This window comes from Hemibagrus wyckioides, linkage group LG07 (assembly GCF_019097595.1).
Source record: "Hemibagrus wyckioides isolate EC202008001 linkage group LG07, SWU_Hwy_1.0, whole genome shotgun sequence".
In the NCBI taxonomy this organism is placed as follows: Eukaryota; Metazoa; Chordata; class Actinopteri; order Siluriformes; family Bagridae; genus Hemibagrus; species Hemibagrus wyckioides.
The window spans coordinates 25,405,061-25,423,039 of NC_080716.1; the positions used below are offsets into that span (position 1 = coordinate 25,405,061).

At 39.7% G+C, this 17,979-nt stretch overlaps 1 protein-coding gene across 8 annotated transcripts in view; it reads right to left on the minus strand.

The window, feature by feature from the left end:
• The window catches only part of LOC131356088 (adhesion G protein-coupled receptor L2-like), a 133,970-nt gene that overhangs the window by 57,264 nt on the left and 58,727 nt on the right, over nt 1-17,979 (minus strand). For all 8 annotated transcript variants that reach the window (XM_058394884.1, XM_058394883.1, XM_058394885.1 and 5 more), the window contains exons 5-6: nt 14,979-15,779; nt 432-734 (exon numbers count right to left, since the gene is read on the minus strand). In XM_058394884.1, the coding sequence (XP_058250867.1) occupies nt 432-734; nt 14,979-15,779 (1,104 nt within the window). The remainder of the gene's footprint in view (nt 1-431; nt 735-14,978; nt 15,780-17,979) is intronic.

Here is a 17,979-nt window from a genome sequence, read left to right on the forward strand (position 1 = left end):
GATGCAAATTAAGCAGAATAATAGTGCAGTCTGTCTCTCCTCATTAATGCCTCAAGGCCACGCTTTTCTCCTAAAACCATTTCCAAATGGCTCAGGGAAACAAATCAAGCTGTGTAGATGCTCGTCTAATCCACAAACAAGCTGTCACAACACACTAATCACATGACTCCGTACACAAATAAACAGCAAATAACCAGTGCTAAATTAACTCCTAGAGTAGCATGAACTCTGAAGTTAATTTCAGCCTGGGCGGTCAATTGTGGCCTGGAGGGAAATGTGGATCTGTAGGGGGATTTTTTTTCCTCCATACACAATTCACACACACAGACACACACACACACGGTTCCATTCGAACACAACCCTCTTCATGTCTGACCTCGATCTAAATCAGTAATCTGACACGGCATACACACATCCACATAAACACACACCTCTGGTCCCTTTGGGACACGGCCGCTCCACGGTGACGCCCCTGTGTGTACGAGGCCAGACGATGTCTCTGATCTCAATGCTCTCACAGAAACGTCTGCTGGGGGTCAGAGGACCAGCGTTGGTAGGATCTACAGCGCCGGGGTTGTCCACGGCAGGCTCGTGAGCTCCTCGGCTCAGTTTGGGGTCGACTGTGATTGTGGAGTTGGTCAGAAATCGATGTGTGGAGCTGCTGCTGGTGCTCACCATCGTCGTGGTTCTTCTGGGGAACGCCGTCGACGTGAGCCCGTCTGCTAGCGTCGAGACTGTGGGAGGATTAAGGAACGTTAGCAGGTGTACTCTGCGAGATATATCGATTCAGCTCAAACGTGGTCAGCCAGTCAGAAGCATCAGGTTGCTAGATGGATTAAGAATGAAAGAGTTCCTTTATGAGGGTAACATCCAGCTGACTGAACATTCAAACTGTTTTTGTGTAGCTATTTTCTGACTTTAGGCTACACCTTAGCTTCGAACATAAAATACAAGCTTTATTACACAATAAGAGCAACATTTGTTAAGCTAGCCAATAGCCTAACACTAGCACTAATAAGCAAATGAGCTAGTGCAGTTGTTATGTTACCTCTCTAGCAGCCATTTTCTCACTTTAGGTTATAGTTTAGCTTAGAACATTCAATACTAGCTTTACTTAAATAATAAAGCAACAACATTAGCAAAGATAAACACAGCCATATTTTAACACTATCTATCTTAAAATGTGACCTTTCTAACCATTTCATTTCCACCTTAGCTTAGCATATAAAATACTAGCTTTACTCACACAAAATAAAAGCAGCATTAGCAAAGCTAGCCCTTGACCTAAACAAAGAAATTCAACACTAGCTCACTTGAGGTTATCTTTCTAGCAGCAAATTTCGGTTATAGCTTAGCACATAAAATACGCATTTTACTCACTAATTATAATGGTGACATTAGCAAAGTTAGCCATCTGCCTAAGCGCAGCAATACTATCTTACAAGCTAGTTGATGTCACCTCTTTCTCTTTAGCTAACAAACTTACTAATGAATAAATAAACTAACAAACTAGTAGCCATGTCTACAAGCTTTTGATGAGAAATAAAAAGACCTGTTTTGTTAGCAGGCTAGCACCATTTAGCTAAAAAATATTGTTATTTAAACTAGCACCCAAGATTGCTAACAAGTTATCTATTCTTGGAGCGCTATTTCTGTTAGCATGTAGCATCTTCCCTTGTTATTTTCCTCTCAGAAATTACTGCAAATTTTGCAATGTTTCTTGATACACAGAGGAAGATAAAGCCGAAGCCCTGATTACATGTTTACTTTATTAACATAATCCACCTGTTTAAAAATGAATAAAATATCTAATCAAAATTATCTTTATTTTCCTGGGTTACTGATGTTTTAATTAAAACCCATTCTGTTCAAGTGAGCAGTCAAATCGGCTAATAACCCTGCAGATGGTGGCTTGTTATTTTACCACTGTAACAAAATACAGTAACTTCAAAAAAAAAAAAAATTAAGGACCCCTGGTTTTGCTTCACAGACCTCACTTTGAGAACCACAGACTTTTTTAAAAAAAGGAAAAAACCTCTGAAAAACGTCTCCAGTGCTATAGTAGAGTGCTGTGTTGTAGGGGCTGAGGACGGTGTGATAACGGCTGGTGTGAAATGCACTGTTCGCACTGCTTCCTTGTCAGATACAGTGATAATTCAAAAATAAAAGGTCTGCCACCTACCCAGAATGCTGCTTCTTTTTTGTCTCTGCTACAAAACTGATAGCAAAGCAAATGTCTAAGCGTTCCCATCTTTCATTTTCTGCACTTCAGAGTAAATGCCGACTCGTCGCTTCGCTTGGGTATCATCCTCACAGGAGCTGTTTGTTACTCTGGCCAGATTAAATGTCAATGGCGAGAAACAAATCTGAGCCTGACTGCATTTCACTTTTCTCTCACATTAGCTATATTTCCATTCCCTTCTCTCTCTCTCTCTCTCTCTCTCTCTGCTCAAGTCTCCTCATTCTTTAATAAAGTAAGTCAAGAGCAAGTCTGTAGAGTAATGAAATATCCAAAATCTGCAGGATTTTTTTTATTTCAAAAATTACACATAAACACACTTTCTTCAAACATGTCTGAAAGGAAAAGCCTTCACAGAACAATGCGGCATATTTAAGCCATGTTGGAGCTCCTTGATGTATGTTTTAGTGTGTGAGAGAACAGTTCTATCAGATCACTAACCCACTTTTTTGCTATGATAACGCCAGCAAAAGTGTAAATGTGTTTGTGGGTTGGCCGAACGCAGACGAGGCCACTCGAACGAGGGCTTGCTAGAAAAGAGAGCTCGCTGTGCACCACGCCAACAGGGGAAGAAAAGGGGGAGGGGAGGCGAATGTGGCAGGAGAGGAAATATCACATATCTGGCAACCCATCATCGGACACGGATCTCCATTTCCTGTGAGCGAACGCACGCACGCCGGGCTGAGATCCAAGCCACCAATCTGGAACATCTTTTCTTTTGTTTCTTCATTCCGGTAAAATATGCAGTTCATTATTTCCCCTAGTCACTCCCTCACTGCACCGAGAAAACCTGAGCAACCCGAGACGGACAAATAAGCTCGAACGCAACGATCCAAACCCTCTGGGTCATGACACACTACTGATTATTCACTGACTTATTCCTGCAATGAAATAAAATAAGACAGCTGTGAGTGCAAGCTGACGTTTGTTACCTCACTTACACACTCCATTCGCTCGCTCGCTTTCCCTCTCTCACTGCTATATTTCATTTAATAACAGACACATACTACATCCATTTTTCATTCTTAACACTGAAGGACCTGACATGTTACACGTCTTTCTTTCAAGGAACAGAATAGAATTTCAAAAGTTCAATTCTCCAAAAGCTGCCTCGCTAAATTTAATGCAAGTTCTCTAGTGAGAGCAAACGGTACTCAGGAATCCATTTTCGTCCAATTTCCTGATATCAGAGCTGTGCACTGTAAAACATGATCGCCTCTTTAGTTTAGATGAATTTAAGCAACATTAGCAAAGCTAGCCATCTACCTAAACACAGAAATGAACTAGCTCAGCTGATGTTATCTTTCGAGCAGCGTAAAAATTCAATATAACAGCAAAGTTAGCCTAAACACAGCAATACTAGCTTACAAGCTAATTCACTTGATGTTACCTCTTTCTCTTTAGCAGGAGGTTTTTTAACAAGTTTGCTAACAAACTTCTATATTTTAGATTAATGATTATAAGGTGTGTTTAAACTACTAGCCATGTTTGCAGGCCTTTGAGGAGAAAAAAAAGGATACTGACCTGTTTGTTAGCAAGCTAGAAACCTTCAGCTAAAAATATTGTTATTAAACCTAGCTCCAAGTTTGCTAACAATCTTAGAGAGCTATTTTTATTAGCATGTAGTATCTTTCCTTGGTATTTTCCTCTCATATATTAAAGAAGAGCCCTTCATTGCATGTTTGCTTTTTTAACATAATCCTACTATTTAAAGATTAATAAAATATCTAATAGCTCATTAGCTCAGTTTGATTAAGAGTTGTTCATCCCTGAATTTTCTTTATTTTCCCGGGATACTGACGTTTTAATTAAAACCCATTGTGTTGAAGTGAGCAATCAATACACTGTAAAACATGATCGTTACGTGAACTTATTTCTTCTTTTCAACTCAAGTTTTGTCCAAATCAATACATAAAATAATACTCTACATATCCTGTATCTCCATCATTGAGCTTCAGCATGGAGGAGATGGTGTTGAATCTATAATGAACTCAGATTTATGAGTTGCTCAGGAGCTCCAACTGACTGTAGAAAGGACATTATTCATAATCGGACTCTCCGGTGTTTATAATAATTTATAATCACACTCTCTGGTGTCACCTAATTGAGGACGAGGTTCCATTTTGAGTCTGCTTCCTCTCAAGGTTTCTAAGGGAGTTTTTCCTCGCCACAGTCGCCACAGGCTTGCTCATCAAATACTATCTAATACCTGATCCAAACACAACAGCATACTGTATACTGCTCTAAAGTTTGCACTTTATTCATAACAGTCATAATAATCTATCACTGATCTGCAATCACATATATGTATATAAGAATTTCTGTGATCATAACTGAATGTCTAGAGACTCAGTGATTTAAGTATTTGTAGTTTTTTATAAGTATTTCTGTTATTTTTTAGCCTACTAGGGGCAATATATTCACAGAAAATGGTTTGTTTTTTTCCACACAAATGTTTGTATCTTCAAAATAAATATTGAACCCATTTCTGTTCTCTGAGATGCCCCAAGTACTTGTTCATAAATAAGCAGCTAGAATTTGATCTCCAACCACTAAAATTCAGTGTAAGGTTATCCAACAAGAGGGAAAAACACCTAAAACACACTGAAAGCCAACAGACTCATTTTATATCAGACTCACAGCCTGAACATCATTCATTACTTGAAAAAGTTACTTAGAAGTTTAAGGGTTAAGCGATATTATGTAAATCTGAATAGTGTTTTTATTTTCTCTCTACTATGGCTGCAGCTAATAAAGGTGTGTCATTAAGAGGTGCTGCGTCTGGCTTACTTATTAGTGATAAATATATATTTAAAGGGTTTTTTTTAATCTGGTGGTTTTTTTTATGGTTATATCTACTCGTTCTCAGAGCACCTATAAATAAAAAACTAATACTCCAGCTATCAAATGTGTTCTTCTCAAACAGGAGGCCAGGCTACTGATTTGTTCACCTTTAATATTCTGTCAGGGCAGAGGTCATATCCAAACCCCGAACACGAGCCATAAAAAGCAGAAAAATTGGATTGCATGAGTCGGTGTGCTTTCGGCAGCAGAAAACCGTCTCGGGTTCCGATAAATCAAGAGACGATGATTTTCTTGCTGAGGAGTCCATGCGAGTGGCTAAAGATAATAAAGCGCTATCCTACTATCCTTGCTTCCTTCTTTCCTTTCATTTTCTGAAATATAGAAACTCCCGGCCAATCTTCCAGGATTAAACCCAAGGCCGTTTCTAGTTTGGCGACAAATCACACAAACACCTGACGGATCATCGCCTTGTAACCTCGAACAGAAGAGCGAAAGATTTTGCCTCAAGAGAGGCTCGTCGATATCGCCGAAAACGAGCGATGATGTTGCTAAACGCCTGTCAATCACCTGTTTGACCCTGTCAGCCTATCACACACCACAATACCGCTCAATCACAAAGCCACCTCCGGCACCCGAGGTGTTTCTTCCCCCCTCACATATTCAGGTAAATGGTCTCCTGCAAAAAAAAAAGCAAAGAAAAGGAGTAAAAGGAGGAGAAAAAGAGCAAGAGAGGTAAACAACAACCTAGCCCGCCTCACTGTTTCTTCTGACATCTCCCGTCTGGCAGCTATACAATTTTCTTTTGATTATGCCGACCAATTTCACAGGCGGGCAGAAGAAACTAACGCTTGGGGGTCGTCCAGCAGCGCTCGCTGGGAAACGAGCCTCAATTAGCTGTCATTTCGAGAGTCAGTGAAGCCACTCGCTGTGCAAGAATCAAAAATCAAGGACACGTAGTCCGTCAGAGGCGACGGCTGCTAGCAATACCGTGTGAGGAAACTTTAAAGAAAATAAACGGACAGGAGATGCGGATTCATCGGCGCTTAACAACAGGAAGAAAATAAAAAAACGCAAAACAAAAAACTCCTAGCTCCTAAAGATCTTGCATAGTTAGTTTCTTAGCTTGAAGCACACAAACTTTAAGCCATGCAAAACTTCATGAAGTTCCCTCCAGCTCCAGGTTCCAGATGGCTGCCTGCTGAAGGAATGTACAAAAGCTATTAAACGGGTGTAGAAACACACCAGCCATGAGACAACACCGTAATAATGGAAGGATCAGCACATGTTTGTTTAGTCTGGATGAACCAAATGATGCCGCAGTTCCTTAAGCAGCTCGCAGGCTTCGGAGTAAAAGTGGATTTTTCACTCACGAGGGAAAACGAGTAGTTTGAGTAGTCCACATGACCAAACTGAGGAAAAATACATGAAAACGCTCGTGGCTTGGAAACTGACTTTAGATTTTGAAGTAATTAGATATGTTACACAAAAAGCTCCATGTTATGTCTTGAGATCCATTTTGTGGAGAAATAAATGATCTGGATGTTAACCAGTAGGTAAGTTTGGATTAATAAATGGTGATTTCTCGACTTAATGTAATGAAAAAGTTCAAATCTTTTATTTTATTTTTTTATTTATCAGTCCCTCCAGGATATCATGGAGATTTCTTCCTTCAGGATTTTGCGATGGCGGAAATGAACACAAAACTCGCAGGAGATTCGCAGGATCTTCAAACTTACCACAGATTTCCACAAATTTGGTCTGAGATGTGTCATACGACATCATCACAACACAATTCAATTTCAATTTCACTGCTAGGAGTTTGAAGGAACAAGCCTGTGCTTACAGTTTCACCAAATCAAGTAGATTTCCTTAAGAAAAGAAAAAAATAATAATAATAAAATAATCAAACATTTGTTGTTTTTATGTGATAAATTAATTTAATATTTAATATATGAATAAATAAATAATAATTATTATATTATATTAATAATAATAAATAATCATAAAAAAATTAAATAAATAATGTATATAACACACAAGTTTTTCCTCTTTTTTTTCTTGTTTTTTTTTCTTTCAGACATCGATTGCAATCACACATATACGAACTTTCGGAGTTATGAAGCATTGTTTGTTCTGCTTCTTCAGACTGTGCGAACGAGTGTTAAGCAACAAAACAACACAATGTGTTGGAGCTAAATTTAAACTTTTAATGGGATTTAGGTTGCACGGTGAGAGGCGAGCTCCAACTTTTAATAGGTTTCAGGTTCCAGGATTAGATATCATTAAAAAGCAAAAGCGCTCTTTATAATTCACACAATAGAAAAAAAATAGAGAGAAAATCCTCTTCTTAAATGTCACGACAGCAAAAGAAAAAAAATAAATAAAGATTGCGTGCGATTTCCTGATTTGTTTCAATAAAAGAAATGAAGCGGATGAAGGTACAGCCAGCGTGATGTGTAAATATGTGGCGTCGATAGCCTCGATCGTGTTTAGCAGCATGTTGAATAAATGGCCTTCGGCGAGGCAATTTATCAGCCGCTCGTCATCCTGGCAATCGATCATGTGACCCAGCGACCGAAGTCATTTATGACTGCTTCCTCGCATATGCCGAGCGCAAATCAGATCGTGATTGAGACAGATGTGTGTTTTATCTAGTGGTCTGATTTTTGCAAGCTCTCACGGCGAGGATTGTTCCGCCACCTGTCACTCGACAGATTCGTTTCGACCTCTGGCAACACCTGCCATGCAACACACACACACACACTCATCTGTTAGCGACGAAGGCAAAGCGCCACTTTCACCAGCAGCTGATGGCATACAATATAAAGGTGTGATGAGAAACATCCTTCGAGCTCTGAATCTCAATCTGGACTGTTTTTTATTTCCCATCATGCATCTCACTTCTCTCAGGGCGGAGCAGCATTAGCAAACTTTTGCCACTGTTCAAAGATCCGGATTTCCAGAACAGATCCGCAAATCCGCACCGGTTAAAGGAGACTAAAATTCCTAAAGACGAACGCTGGGTGGTGGAGAAATCAGAGAGGTAGAGATTTTCTTTGGTGTGAGACGCAGCAGAAATAAATATTACAAAGCCCCGAAATCCAATCTAAGCTAAACACAGCAGATGGTTCTTGCAAAGTGAGAGAAAACAAATAACATTAAAACAAAAATCAACAACTCGAAAGAAGCGTTTCTTTTAGGACTACACAGCTAGGCCTGCGCTTTGATTGCACGTCATTTTCAACTCTGAGCGACCTGAAAAAAGAGCTGTAAAAGTAATCACTCTCCAGAAGATTTATTTTAGTGGAGCAAATTTGTTGTTATGTAAGTGGCAGCCCCACTCCAGACGACCTGATTTTGTTGAATCACCTCTCACCGTGATTACTACACTCTTAAATGCATGCAGATGGGAATTTGTCTCAGTTTCCGATGCTGGATTTTTTTCCCCCCTCTCATAAAAGATAATTATAGCCTGAAATTCTCTTCTTGCTTCAATTATCGATTTCCACCTCGACGACTACTGCTGCTGACGAAATATCCACAAGTACGACACATGTAGGATCCAAAAGAAATATTTAGGGTTTGTTAAGAGTAGCTGATATGAGAGGAAAAAAAATCATAGAACAAGTTTGATAAGTAAGTAGACAATATGTAAGTTTGCCAAAAACTGTGTAAACCTGTGTTTTTATTAAATGTGTACGAAAATAAATATTATATATATATATATATATATATATATATATATATATATATATATATATATATATATATATATATATAATATAATATAATATATATTATATTATTATATAATAATATATATTATATTATTAATAATATATTATATTATTATATTAATTAATAATATATATATTAGTATTAATTTTAAACTGTTACAACATTTCTTATTTCTTATTCATTTTATTAATACTAAATGTTCTAAAAAATTGTTTGAAATAATTTTATAAAAATATAAAATAATGTTAAATAGATAGATAAATACATTTTCCAAAATGTAGTATTTTTTAATATATTTTTTAATAGATATTATAGAAATGTTAACAATATTTGTGAAATTTTGTTTTTGACACAGTTGAGAACAATATCATTATGTTGTAAAAACTTTTTTAAATCCTGTTTTAGAAATTAAAACATTTCTAAAACCATGAATTGTTTTATCCCAAAATTTTCCTCATTCCTCAGGAGGTATCTGAGATACTGAGGTCAATTGGATTGGTTAAAAAAAAAAAAAAAAAAAAAAAAAAAAAAACATTGGCTCCTTCTTCACCCGAAACAGACAATCCAGCCTAAATCTGAGTGATCTGATATGGAAATGATGATTTGGTGAAATGAAATCCATCTGTGTTTAAGCCAGATTTGTTAAACAGACACTCATCATGGTGTAATCACGTCGTTCTAACAGGTGCTCAGTGATTCTCCACTATGTAAATGTAAACCATTAACAGACTGATACTCTGCTATCACAGGCTCTTAAAAGACACGGGCGGATCGGTGCCAGCGTGTTTGGCAAACCCTGATTTACGAGTGCCAAGCTGCAGCTTATTATCCTCGGCACAGACGCCGTGCCTCTGGTCAAACGAAAAAGCGAGAGAAGACAAACGGCGAGTCAAAGAGAGGAGACACAATGCATGTTTCTTTCTTTCTTTCTTTCTTTTTTAAACCCCCCGTTTGCATTGCGTTTCATTTCGACTCCACATGCCTCTGCTGCTCTGGCGCCATGGCAACAGACCTCACGGCCCTCCCTGGCGAGGTTCTTTCCCCTCTGGATGGCGACCTTTAACCCCGCTAATGACTCTGAATACATGAGTGACACACACCAGTGTGCGCTCGGTTAGCATTCATTTAGCCGCAGCACTGTCTTATTCGCATTTCATCTCAAACGTGGCGAGATGTTGGGCTGCTCGCCGAATCCCACTACATCTCTATGAAGCCTCTCGTGACTGATGAAAGTAATTAATTTTATGGTTTCACTCGTTGGCTCTAAGATCAATACTGGCTCTGAGGCAAATCCATTTTCTCTGCATTAATTTGAAAATTCTCCTGGAAATGATTAGCTCGTGTGATTATGGCTTTCTAATTCCTTAGGCCAAGGTAATACTGTGCTTGTGCATTCCACACAATCCCTTTTAAATATCACTATGAGGTGTTTAATTTGCTGGTGCTTAAGTGTGTTCTGTACATATTTTATTGCCAGGCTCCTTTTCGCAGTAAAGCCCAGAGAAAATGAGCCAAATCAATGTCTTCTTTTATTTGGTGTTAGCCTTTCTTTCTTTCTTTGAAACCAGACAATAAACACAAACTAAAACCAGGAACACACAAATCAACAAACACACCAGTTCCTAATATTCAATATTTGTTTCGGGGGAATTTCTGTCGTTATTAGCGTTCATTTGATTCTGTGCTTTTTATTATTTATCAACAGCAACAGCTTGTAACTTTATGAGACTTTTAATTCATTAAATCTCTCTATAAAGCCTTCTCCAGGAAAAGAGTATACAACAAGGAAGTCGTGTCTGACTGTAAATAAGCAGCAATCATGTACTATGAAGCTTTTAGCATTTTTAATCATTAGCAGAAAGAGGTATAACACGCCTAAAACTAGTTTCTCAGATATACAGTCTTTTTTTTTTTAGCTCCCGTCTATCAAATAAGGGGTAAAACGAATAAATCCTGTGGTAAAATATGAAGCACAGCCTCATTTATTTTTACTCAGGTCAAAGCTCTAAAAACTTACTTAAAGTATGACAGTCAAAATACAAGAAGGAAGATTTACAGGAAAAGAAAATGACTCAAAAGTAAACATTATATAAGTCTAACTACCACAAGCTTTCTTCCTAACTTAGCTAGCATGCTAAATACAAACTAGCTGAATGCTATTAGCTGAGATTTGTGAGGAATTTAGCTCCTTCTTTGAAGCTGTCTGACACTAAAAATGAGTTTCTGTATAGAAATGTATTAATATATGATTAAAGTGAAATATATTCATGTATTACATAATAATAATGTGTTGTATTAATGTATTAGGTAGCTATCAGTAGCATAACCGTCATAATATAGTGACAGAGCTAGTTCTCTAGTTAGCCAGGATCAACATTAGCTTGCTTAATGTTTACGTGGTTTAGCTCACTCATCTTGGTGATAATTTGACATAATTTTACCACACAGAAACAGATTTGTCACAGTGGCTATCACAGGAGCATTGGGGGGTGGGGGGGTTGGGGAATATACCCTGGATGGGGCAATTTAGCATAGGTGGGGGAAACAGACAACCCAGAAACTCCGAAAGAATCTCAGGATCAAACTAGAAACCGCTGAGTTGCGAGGCAGCAATGAGACTGACTTTTTATCCTATTCTTCTTTAAGCTACATATAACATAAGTGACATAAGCCTGTGAGCTGAGCCAAAAGCTCCATCCATGCAACCGACCAGCAAACTGCAGCACAGATAAAATGATTAGATAATTAGCACGGCTCCTGATATACAATACAGAAAGGATCTCCGGTACAGCACTGTTAATCCATTTATGCGTGTCTCAGCTGTTCACAGCCCAGCACTGTCCAGTGCAACATGATCCAAGAGCTCGAGCCGCATTCCAAAAACGCTATGTTGTGTAAAGAGAACTCCTACACCATCGGTTGTGTTTCGCGAATGTCAAAAGACATGTGTATTGTGGCACGACTCCAATAATTCCATGCCAAGTTTAACAAGCGCCTCATGCGCCACTGTTATCGTGAGAGCTACAAGTGGCCCCGCATGCTGTGAGCTTGAGAGGAGCTCTTTAATACCACACCGGGAGATAAAGGCTTCACTCGGGTTCCTGTCGCATATGGGAAAAAAGCGTGTTCTTTTTTTTGTCTTTCTTGAATAAATTATCCTATCTATGTCAGCTTTCACCCTCAAGGAATGTCAGACATATCAAAGGAAGGCCATGATAAGCTAGACTTAGACATGTATTACTAACATTCTGCTGTTTAGAAATGTTTAGCATTACAAGAACCTGAGGAACGTTTAGGGACTACTGTGAATACCAGAAATACCCAACGAAATGGTATCCGTATCCCTGTAATGGCATCATGTTACAATATTCTTACAATTCACTTTATCTTATAAATGCTCTAACAGCCCGAGCTAACCATGTAATCTACAGAATCAATCCAGTGCTGTTTCTGTGAAACCGCCCTGAGCGCCGCCACGGTGGTAATTTCATTAAAGCAAATCGCAATTTATAACAATGGCCCCGTTCGGCAATACTGGAGTCCACATTAGTGTAGGCCAGCCTAATGGCTATTCATAAACCCATGCAAATACATAAAACATGCGTGTAACCTAAGTCTTTATAATGCGATCGGCGCTGCAGTTAGCTGCTTGCTGACACAGTCCAGGGACGTAATCATGAACTGAGACGATCCTAATAGCCAACAATCAATCTATTCTTTAAACGTGTGCAATTTCAAGGCACTGTCTCAGCACAATCACGTCCGTTTTATTTTATTACGTCCTGTATACTGAAAAAAGGTGCGCAGCATTTATATTCAAGTAGGCGAAGAAGTGCGAAGCATGGTGACCTTGTAAACGTTAGCCAATTACTTCCATTTATACTCCATTAATTGACCATCTGTGTAATTGTTCCACAAGTCCCAAGAAAGCTGGAATCTTGTTTATTATGTCTATTCCCTTTGGCAACACACAACAACTCTTAACAGTCTTAACAGTTTTCAAAAGTCCGTACAAAAAGACTCGCGACAGCTGTGTCAATTCAACTGTTTCTCGCTACACACTACCGTAGCGCTACTGCGATATCAGAGTTTTTGAAAGGCATCTAAAGATGGAGGCAATAATATAAAAAAGCTGAATATTTTATGCTCTTCGTTGGAAATGCGGCGCAATCTCAACTGTTCTTTGTCACGCTGCTGTGATCACCCGCGGATGGCAATTATGATAATTCTGCTGTTAATCACATTTACATACATGCGAGCGTCAGAGCGACGGCAGGCTGTTTGCATGCATCCATGGTGGGCCTATTAAAATTCTAGTGTCTAGATCAACTTAATTGCAGCTTGTCAGAGGTTGCTTCCAGAATAGACCTCTGTAAGTATAGAAGATTAAAACAAAAAAACACACACAATGTCTAGTTCTACAAGCACACAACATCTTGTCTAAAGCTGCTGTTGGAAATAAGACAACTCTGCAAGTAGCTGAGAAGTGGTAAAAATGATTGCTGGTGCATTTCTTCAAAAATACACAGTGAGATTTCGCTGAAAAAGACACTTCCAGGGTGCAGGCAATAACAGGTTGAGTGAATGGGATGTCAAAGGGAAATGTTTACTTTGGTGTGTGGCACTGAGTGAAGTTAACAAATGTGAAATAGTTCCAGGAACTCAAGATATTCCACTTAAAGGCCAGTGGTCAGAGTCAGAATTACAAGTGGAAATACCTTACTGCTAACCTTACTCTGCGATATTTCAAGGTACCACTCCTGATGATGTTAATATTGTGAATTAAATCTGACATTTCCCCTTTCATGCGTTTTCTGAAACCTTCATGCATTATTTGACCAGCATCTAGGGATCTCTGACTAGCTCAGCAACCAGCAAAGCTTTAAAATGGCTGCATATTCTTCTGTCGTTTGTTGTTATTCATCCTTGTTGTCGACAAGATAAAGATTGGAAATGCTAATGCTGTGTGTCTAATGGTAAACAAAAAAGTAGGACAAACGAAGACAAAAAAAACAACAAAATTTTGAAAAGAAGCTAGCATACCTTGTCCTCAAGAATTTGTTGAGCACTGCTAAAAACTGAAGGTTCGGAGAGATTTCAGTTTTGTCTACCAATCTTAACAGATATAGTTTGTAATCTTTGTAATCAATCAACTTCAAAATCATGATCAGGATCTGGATCCTACCCAGGCAACACATGATGTAGGAAAACACCCCGGATGTTACCCTGTTCTGAAAAACAGTGGTCTATAGGAATAAAAAAGCTGCCACTGCAAGAAAGATAATGCCGCCCATAGGGAGGATAGGTGGCTGTGGGAGCGGTCGTCAGGGTTTCTCACTCACACTCCAAGGAGTGGTTTGGTAATTAGACCTATTATCCATCTGATGGAGAAGTACTGTCTGGTAACACACCTGGCTCCTCTAGGCTCTTAAGATGGGAATTCAAATCGAGCCCATACAACAACTAGCCCTCTGTATGTGAGGTCTTCTTCAGCATGCACCCACGCTTCTGACCTCATTCCAGCAGTGATTTGTGGACTCTGGTGGGAGTACGCTATGTATTTGTCCTTTGCACTTGGTGCAATAATGTTGGAAATTGTCCAAATCTGCTTCAGATTGTATTCACTGATGAGGTGGCCATGGCAACAAGTATCACGAGGTATCTTTAAAGCACAGAGGGAGAGGGTCAAGTCCAGTCTCATTGAGCATTTGCACAAGATAGCAATAGCATATTTCACATCATGATGCACACGAGTGCAGAGGGAAGGAGGTTAACCATGCCACGTTCATAATAGATGGGCCAAGGGCCTCGAGATTAGACACTTGATGAGGTCGGAGCCTCTTTATGAGCGAGTCGTTGAGCTCACAGCACTCCTCGCTGTTAATCAGCCTTCATGGGTAGCTGGTTTAGCCAGTCTCAACCACGTCAGCAATAGAACGTTGGGCTTTTTTTGTTGTTGCATTTTTTGTCTGCATTTCTAAAGGCTCAACATGTAAACTAGCACAAGGATTGAGCATGTGACTGTCATTTTGTTTAGAAAGCTAGGACTGAGAAACTTGATACTCCTCAGTGTCGCATTTACATCACAATACAAAATTAAAGCTCAGCCAATTTACTACATAGAGGACTTTGAGTATAATCAGCACAAAAACAAACTGTCTGCAATTCCAAACAAAAGCGAGATAATGATCCTTACCTTCGTCAGGATCCGGCGGGCCGAACTCCAGCTCATAGCGGAGGATGTAGAAATTATTCCACACGTAGAGCTGGTTGTCTCGAGGGTTGTAATCCACAGCAGCAATGTACTGATAGTTGTTGGGGAAGGGGATGTCTGTGTACTCGCCACGGCCCAGCTTGGTGTTGTAGACGTAGTCGATATGGCTCTTGCTGGCCTCACTCTCGTTCTCCTCATAGCTAGAGCGAACCACGTGCAACACGCCACACACCATGAAGGCATCAGAGGCTGAGCGCTTGTCATACGCCGTCTCCCACGTGGCCTCGAAACGCAGCGTGTACGGGTTCAGCTGGCTCACGACAATGCGCCCGTTGTTCTGCTCCGTCGCGTAGATTACCCACAATCCCCGCTCGTCAACAGCTAGATCGATGTCAGTCTTGCCTCCCCAGCGATAAGGCGACGTGTCATGGTAATTAGCATTTGCCACAATGGCCTCACCGCTTTTGATGCGAGTGCGCAGGTCGAACTTGACAATGTTCCTCGTACGCTCCTTGTTGAAGAAGATGGCGCCGTCATAGGCCACGAACCCGGTGCCATCCACTCGGTGAGGTAGCTTGTACATTGCCATTTGCTTGCCGTTGCGGAAATCCTCTAGAGAGTTATACTCGATTAGTGTGTCGGTACGGTATGGTGTCCATGGCATAAAATAGATCTTGTCCCCAGCTTGCAGCGGGTCTTTGCACCAAGCTCCTGCTTGCTGCTCAGCCTCAAAGGTAAAAACAGGTTCTCCCACTGCTTTCAAAGTCCCGGGACAAATGAAAACTGAAATGAAAGCCACGAGAGGAGGAATTAGAAACAAAAAACATCCCTTCCGTTCATATCCGTTTGCTTCTTCTAACATATTTTTTTAACTGCAACATGTTGTGTATGTGTATGTATTTCATGAGATATTATGTCCCAAACTCGTTCTGACAGTGTGGTGTGCATAGTTGAGAGGAGATTCAACAGGTTAAGTAAGTGCGTGCAGCTCTGATATGTTTCGATATGGCCTTGCTCCCTGAGAAATTTTAACACAAGTGTAACTGAAAAAGGTGAAAGAACTGCAAAAGATGTCCTGTAAATGAAAGGAGACGAAAGAGAGAGAGAGAGTGGGAGAGATGTAGTTCAGTTCTGGACATGTTCTCTAAGTAAGCATTCATTACTACGTTTTAAAACCAGCTGGACTTGGCATCAGATAACTGAGGGTATAGGATTCTATCGGAGGCATAAAAGCCATACCTTAAAAATAAAACACACACATACATGAATCATGTCTGAGGAAAGAACAAACAACACGCATGACACGCGATAGGAGGGACGAGGCAGGAATAGGACAGTGGAGCAGAATGCCAAAGCTTCTTGGGACAGATAGGATGACAAACAGCAAGAGAGAAAGACAGAGAAGGTACCGAGCTGATAATGGGTGAAGGAGGCTTTGCTGAAGATAAACATCCATCTTTAAAATTTGGACAGAGCACCAACGTATGTGCATTAGTATCTAAAAAACAAAATATTATCAAAGACCTCTCTCTCCCATCACCAAGCATCTGATCAGAAAATGTGTCATGGAAGGTGGTTGGAATAAGCCAAATAGATAAAAAATATATATATTTTTAGCTACAAATATCCTACTCAATTTGGCAAAAAATAAAAGGTGATGGACTTTTTTGTTTTTGTTTTTTTGCACAATCTTATAAGTTTCTCCAGGATCTTCTGGTTGAGACCAAAGCATATCTATAAAGAAAGTGATGTGAAGATGTCGATTATGATGGGACGTCTCATCCAAACAGCACTCTAATTTCATTTGGAGTCAATGAGGCCGAGATCGTTGCGATCTCGAGGTCTAGTTATCGTGCGGATAAGGGAGGGGACGGGGCGGGATAGGAGGGAGGCGGGAGCAGGGTTGAAAGGGAAGGAAGGAGGAAGGTGGACGGCTCAGAACCATACAAACACACAACAAGGAGCTGAGGACCGAGAACCAGAGCGGCCATTTACCTTTTTGCTCCACTTCTATTGAGCGGTGGAAAAAAGTGGAAAGAGTGTCAAGGCAGAGAAAGATTAGCATGAGTCAGATCTACAGGTACAGTACATCTATACGGAGTGAGTCAGAGGACGCAAGAGACAGAAAGATTTATAAACACATAAAATAATGTTGTCAAGGACAAAAAAAAATCTAGAGTTTAAACACATCTCTTGTGGTGCAGAGGTTCCCAAAATGACTTATAAACTCCTCAAGGCTGCGTCAAGATTTTTATCAAATCTAAAAAAAGAAAAAAAAAGAAAAGGTAACTTATTAAACGCGTGTGGATTCTTATTACTGTCTCGATTGCACAGCGTTTTTAGTAATAAAAAACTGTAATAGGATATAGCATATTAGATTTCCGTGCAACCAATTAACATTTGGGAACCCCTGCTATAAACGACTATTGATGTTGCTACATTGGTTCATCCCTGTTAACGAAGAAAGGAGGTTAATCATTAGGGAAAGCAAGAGTGGAAGACAGAGACAGAGAAATGAGCCGAGAACCAGAAAAACGAAAGGACTGATTATATGGCCGTTCTTGAAGGTTTCTTAGCGGGGCTTGAAGGACGCCTTTTCAACTTGCCGAGTACTTGAAGATTACAAAGAAAAAAAATCACTCATGTAATTACTTACACCATTAGCCTGTGAGAACAGTGAATAAAAACCACAGAGCACATGGGAGATGATTTTCTCAATTTGACTATCTGTACTCCGGTGGACTGTCCAGGGGCCTCATGTAGAAAACGTCGCGTAAGGTTCTAGCCGAAAATTTGGTGTAAATGTGCAAATTGCACACAAATTGTGCCGACTCCACATCAGCACAAAAGGTTTCAGAGTAATATGTCCCATGGACTAATCCCTGAAAAGCCAGTAAATGGTTCTTAACATACCTATTTATATTATTCATGATCTCATATGCATACAAATAGGGCTACTGTCCTCCGCTTGCAGAAACACGAG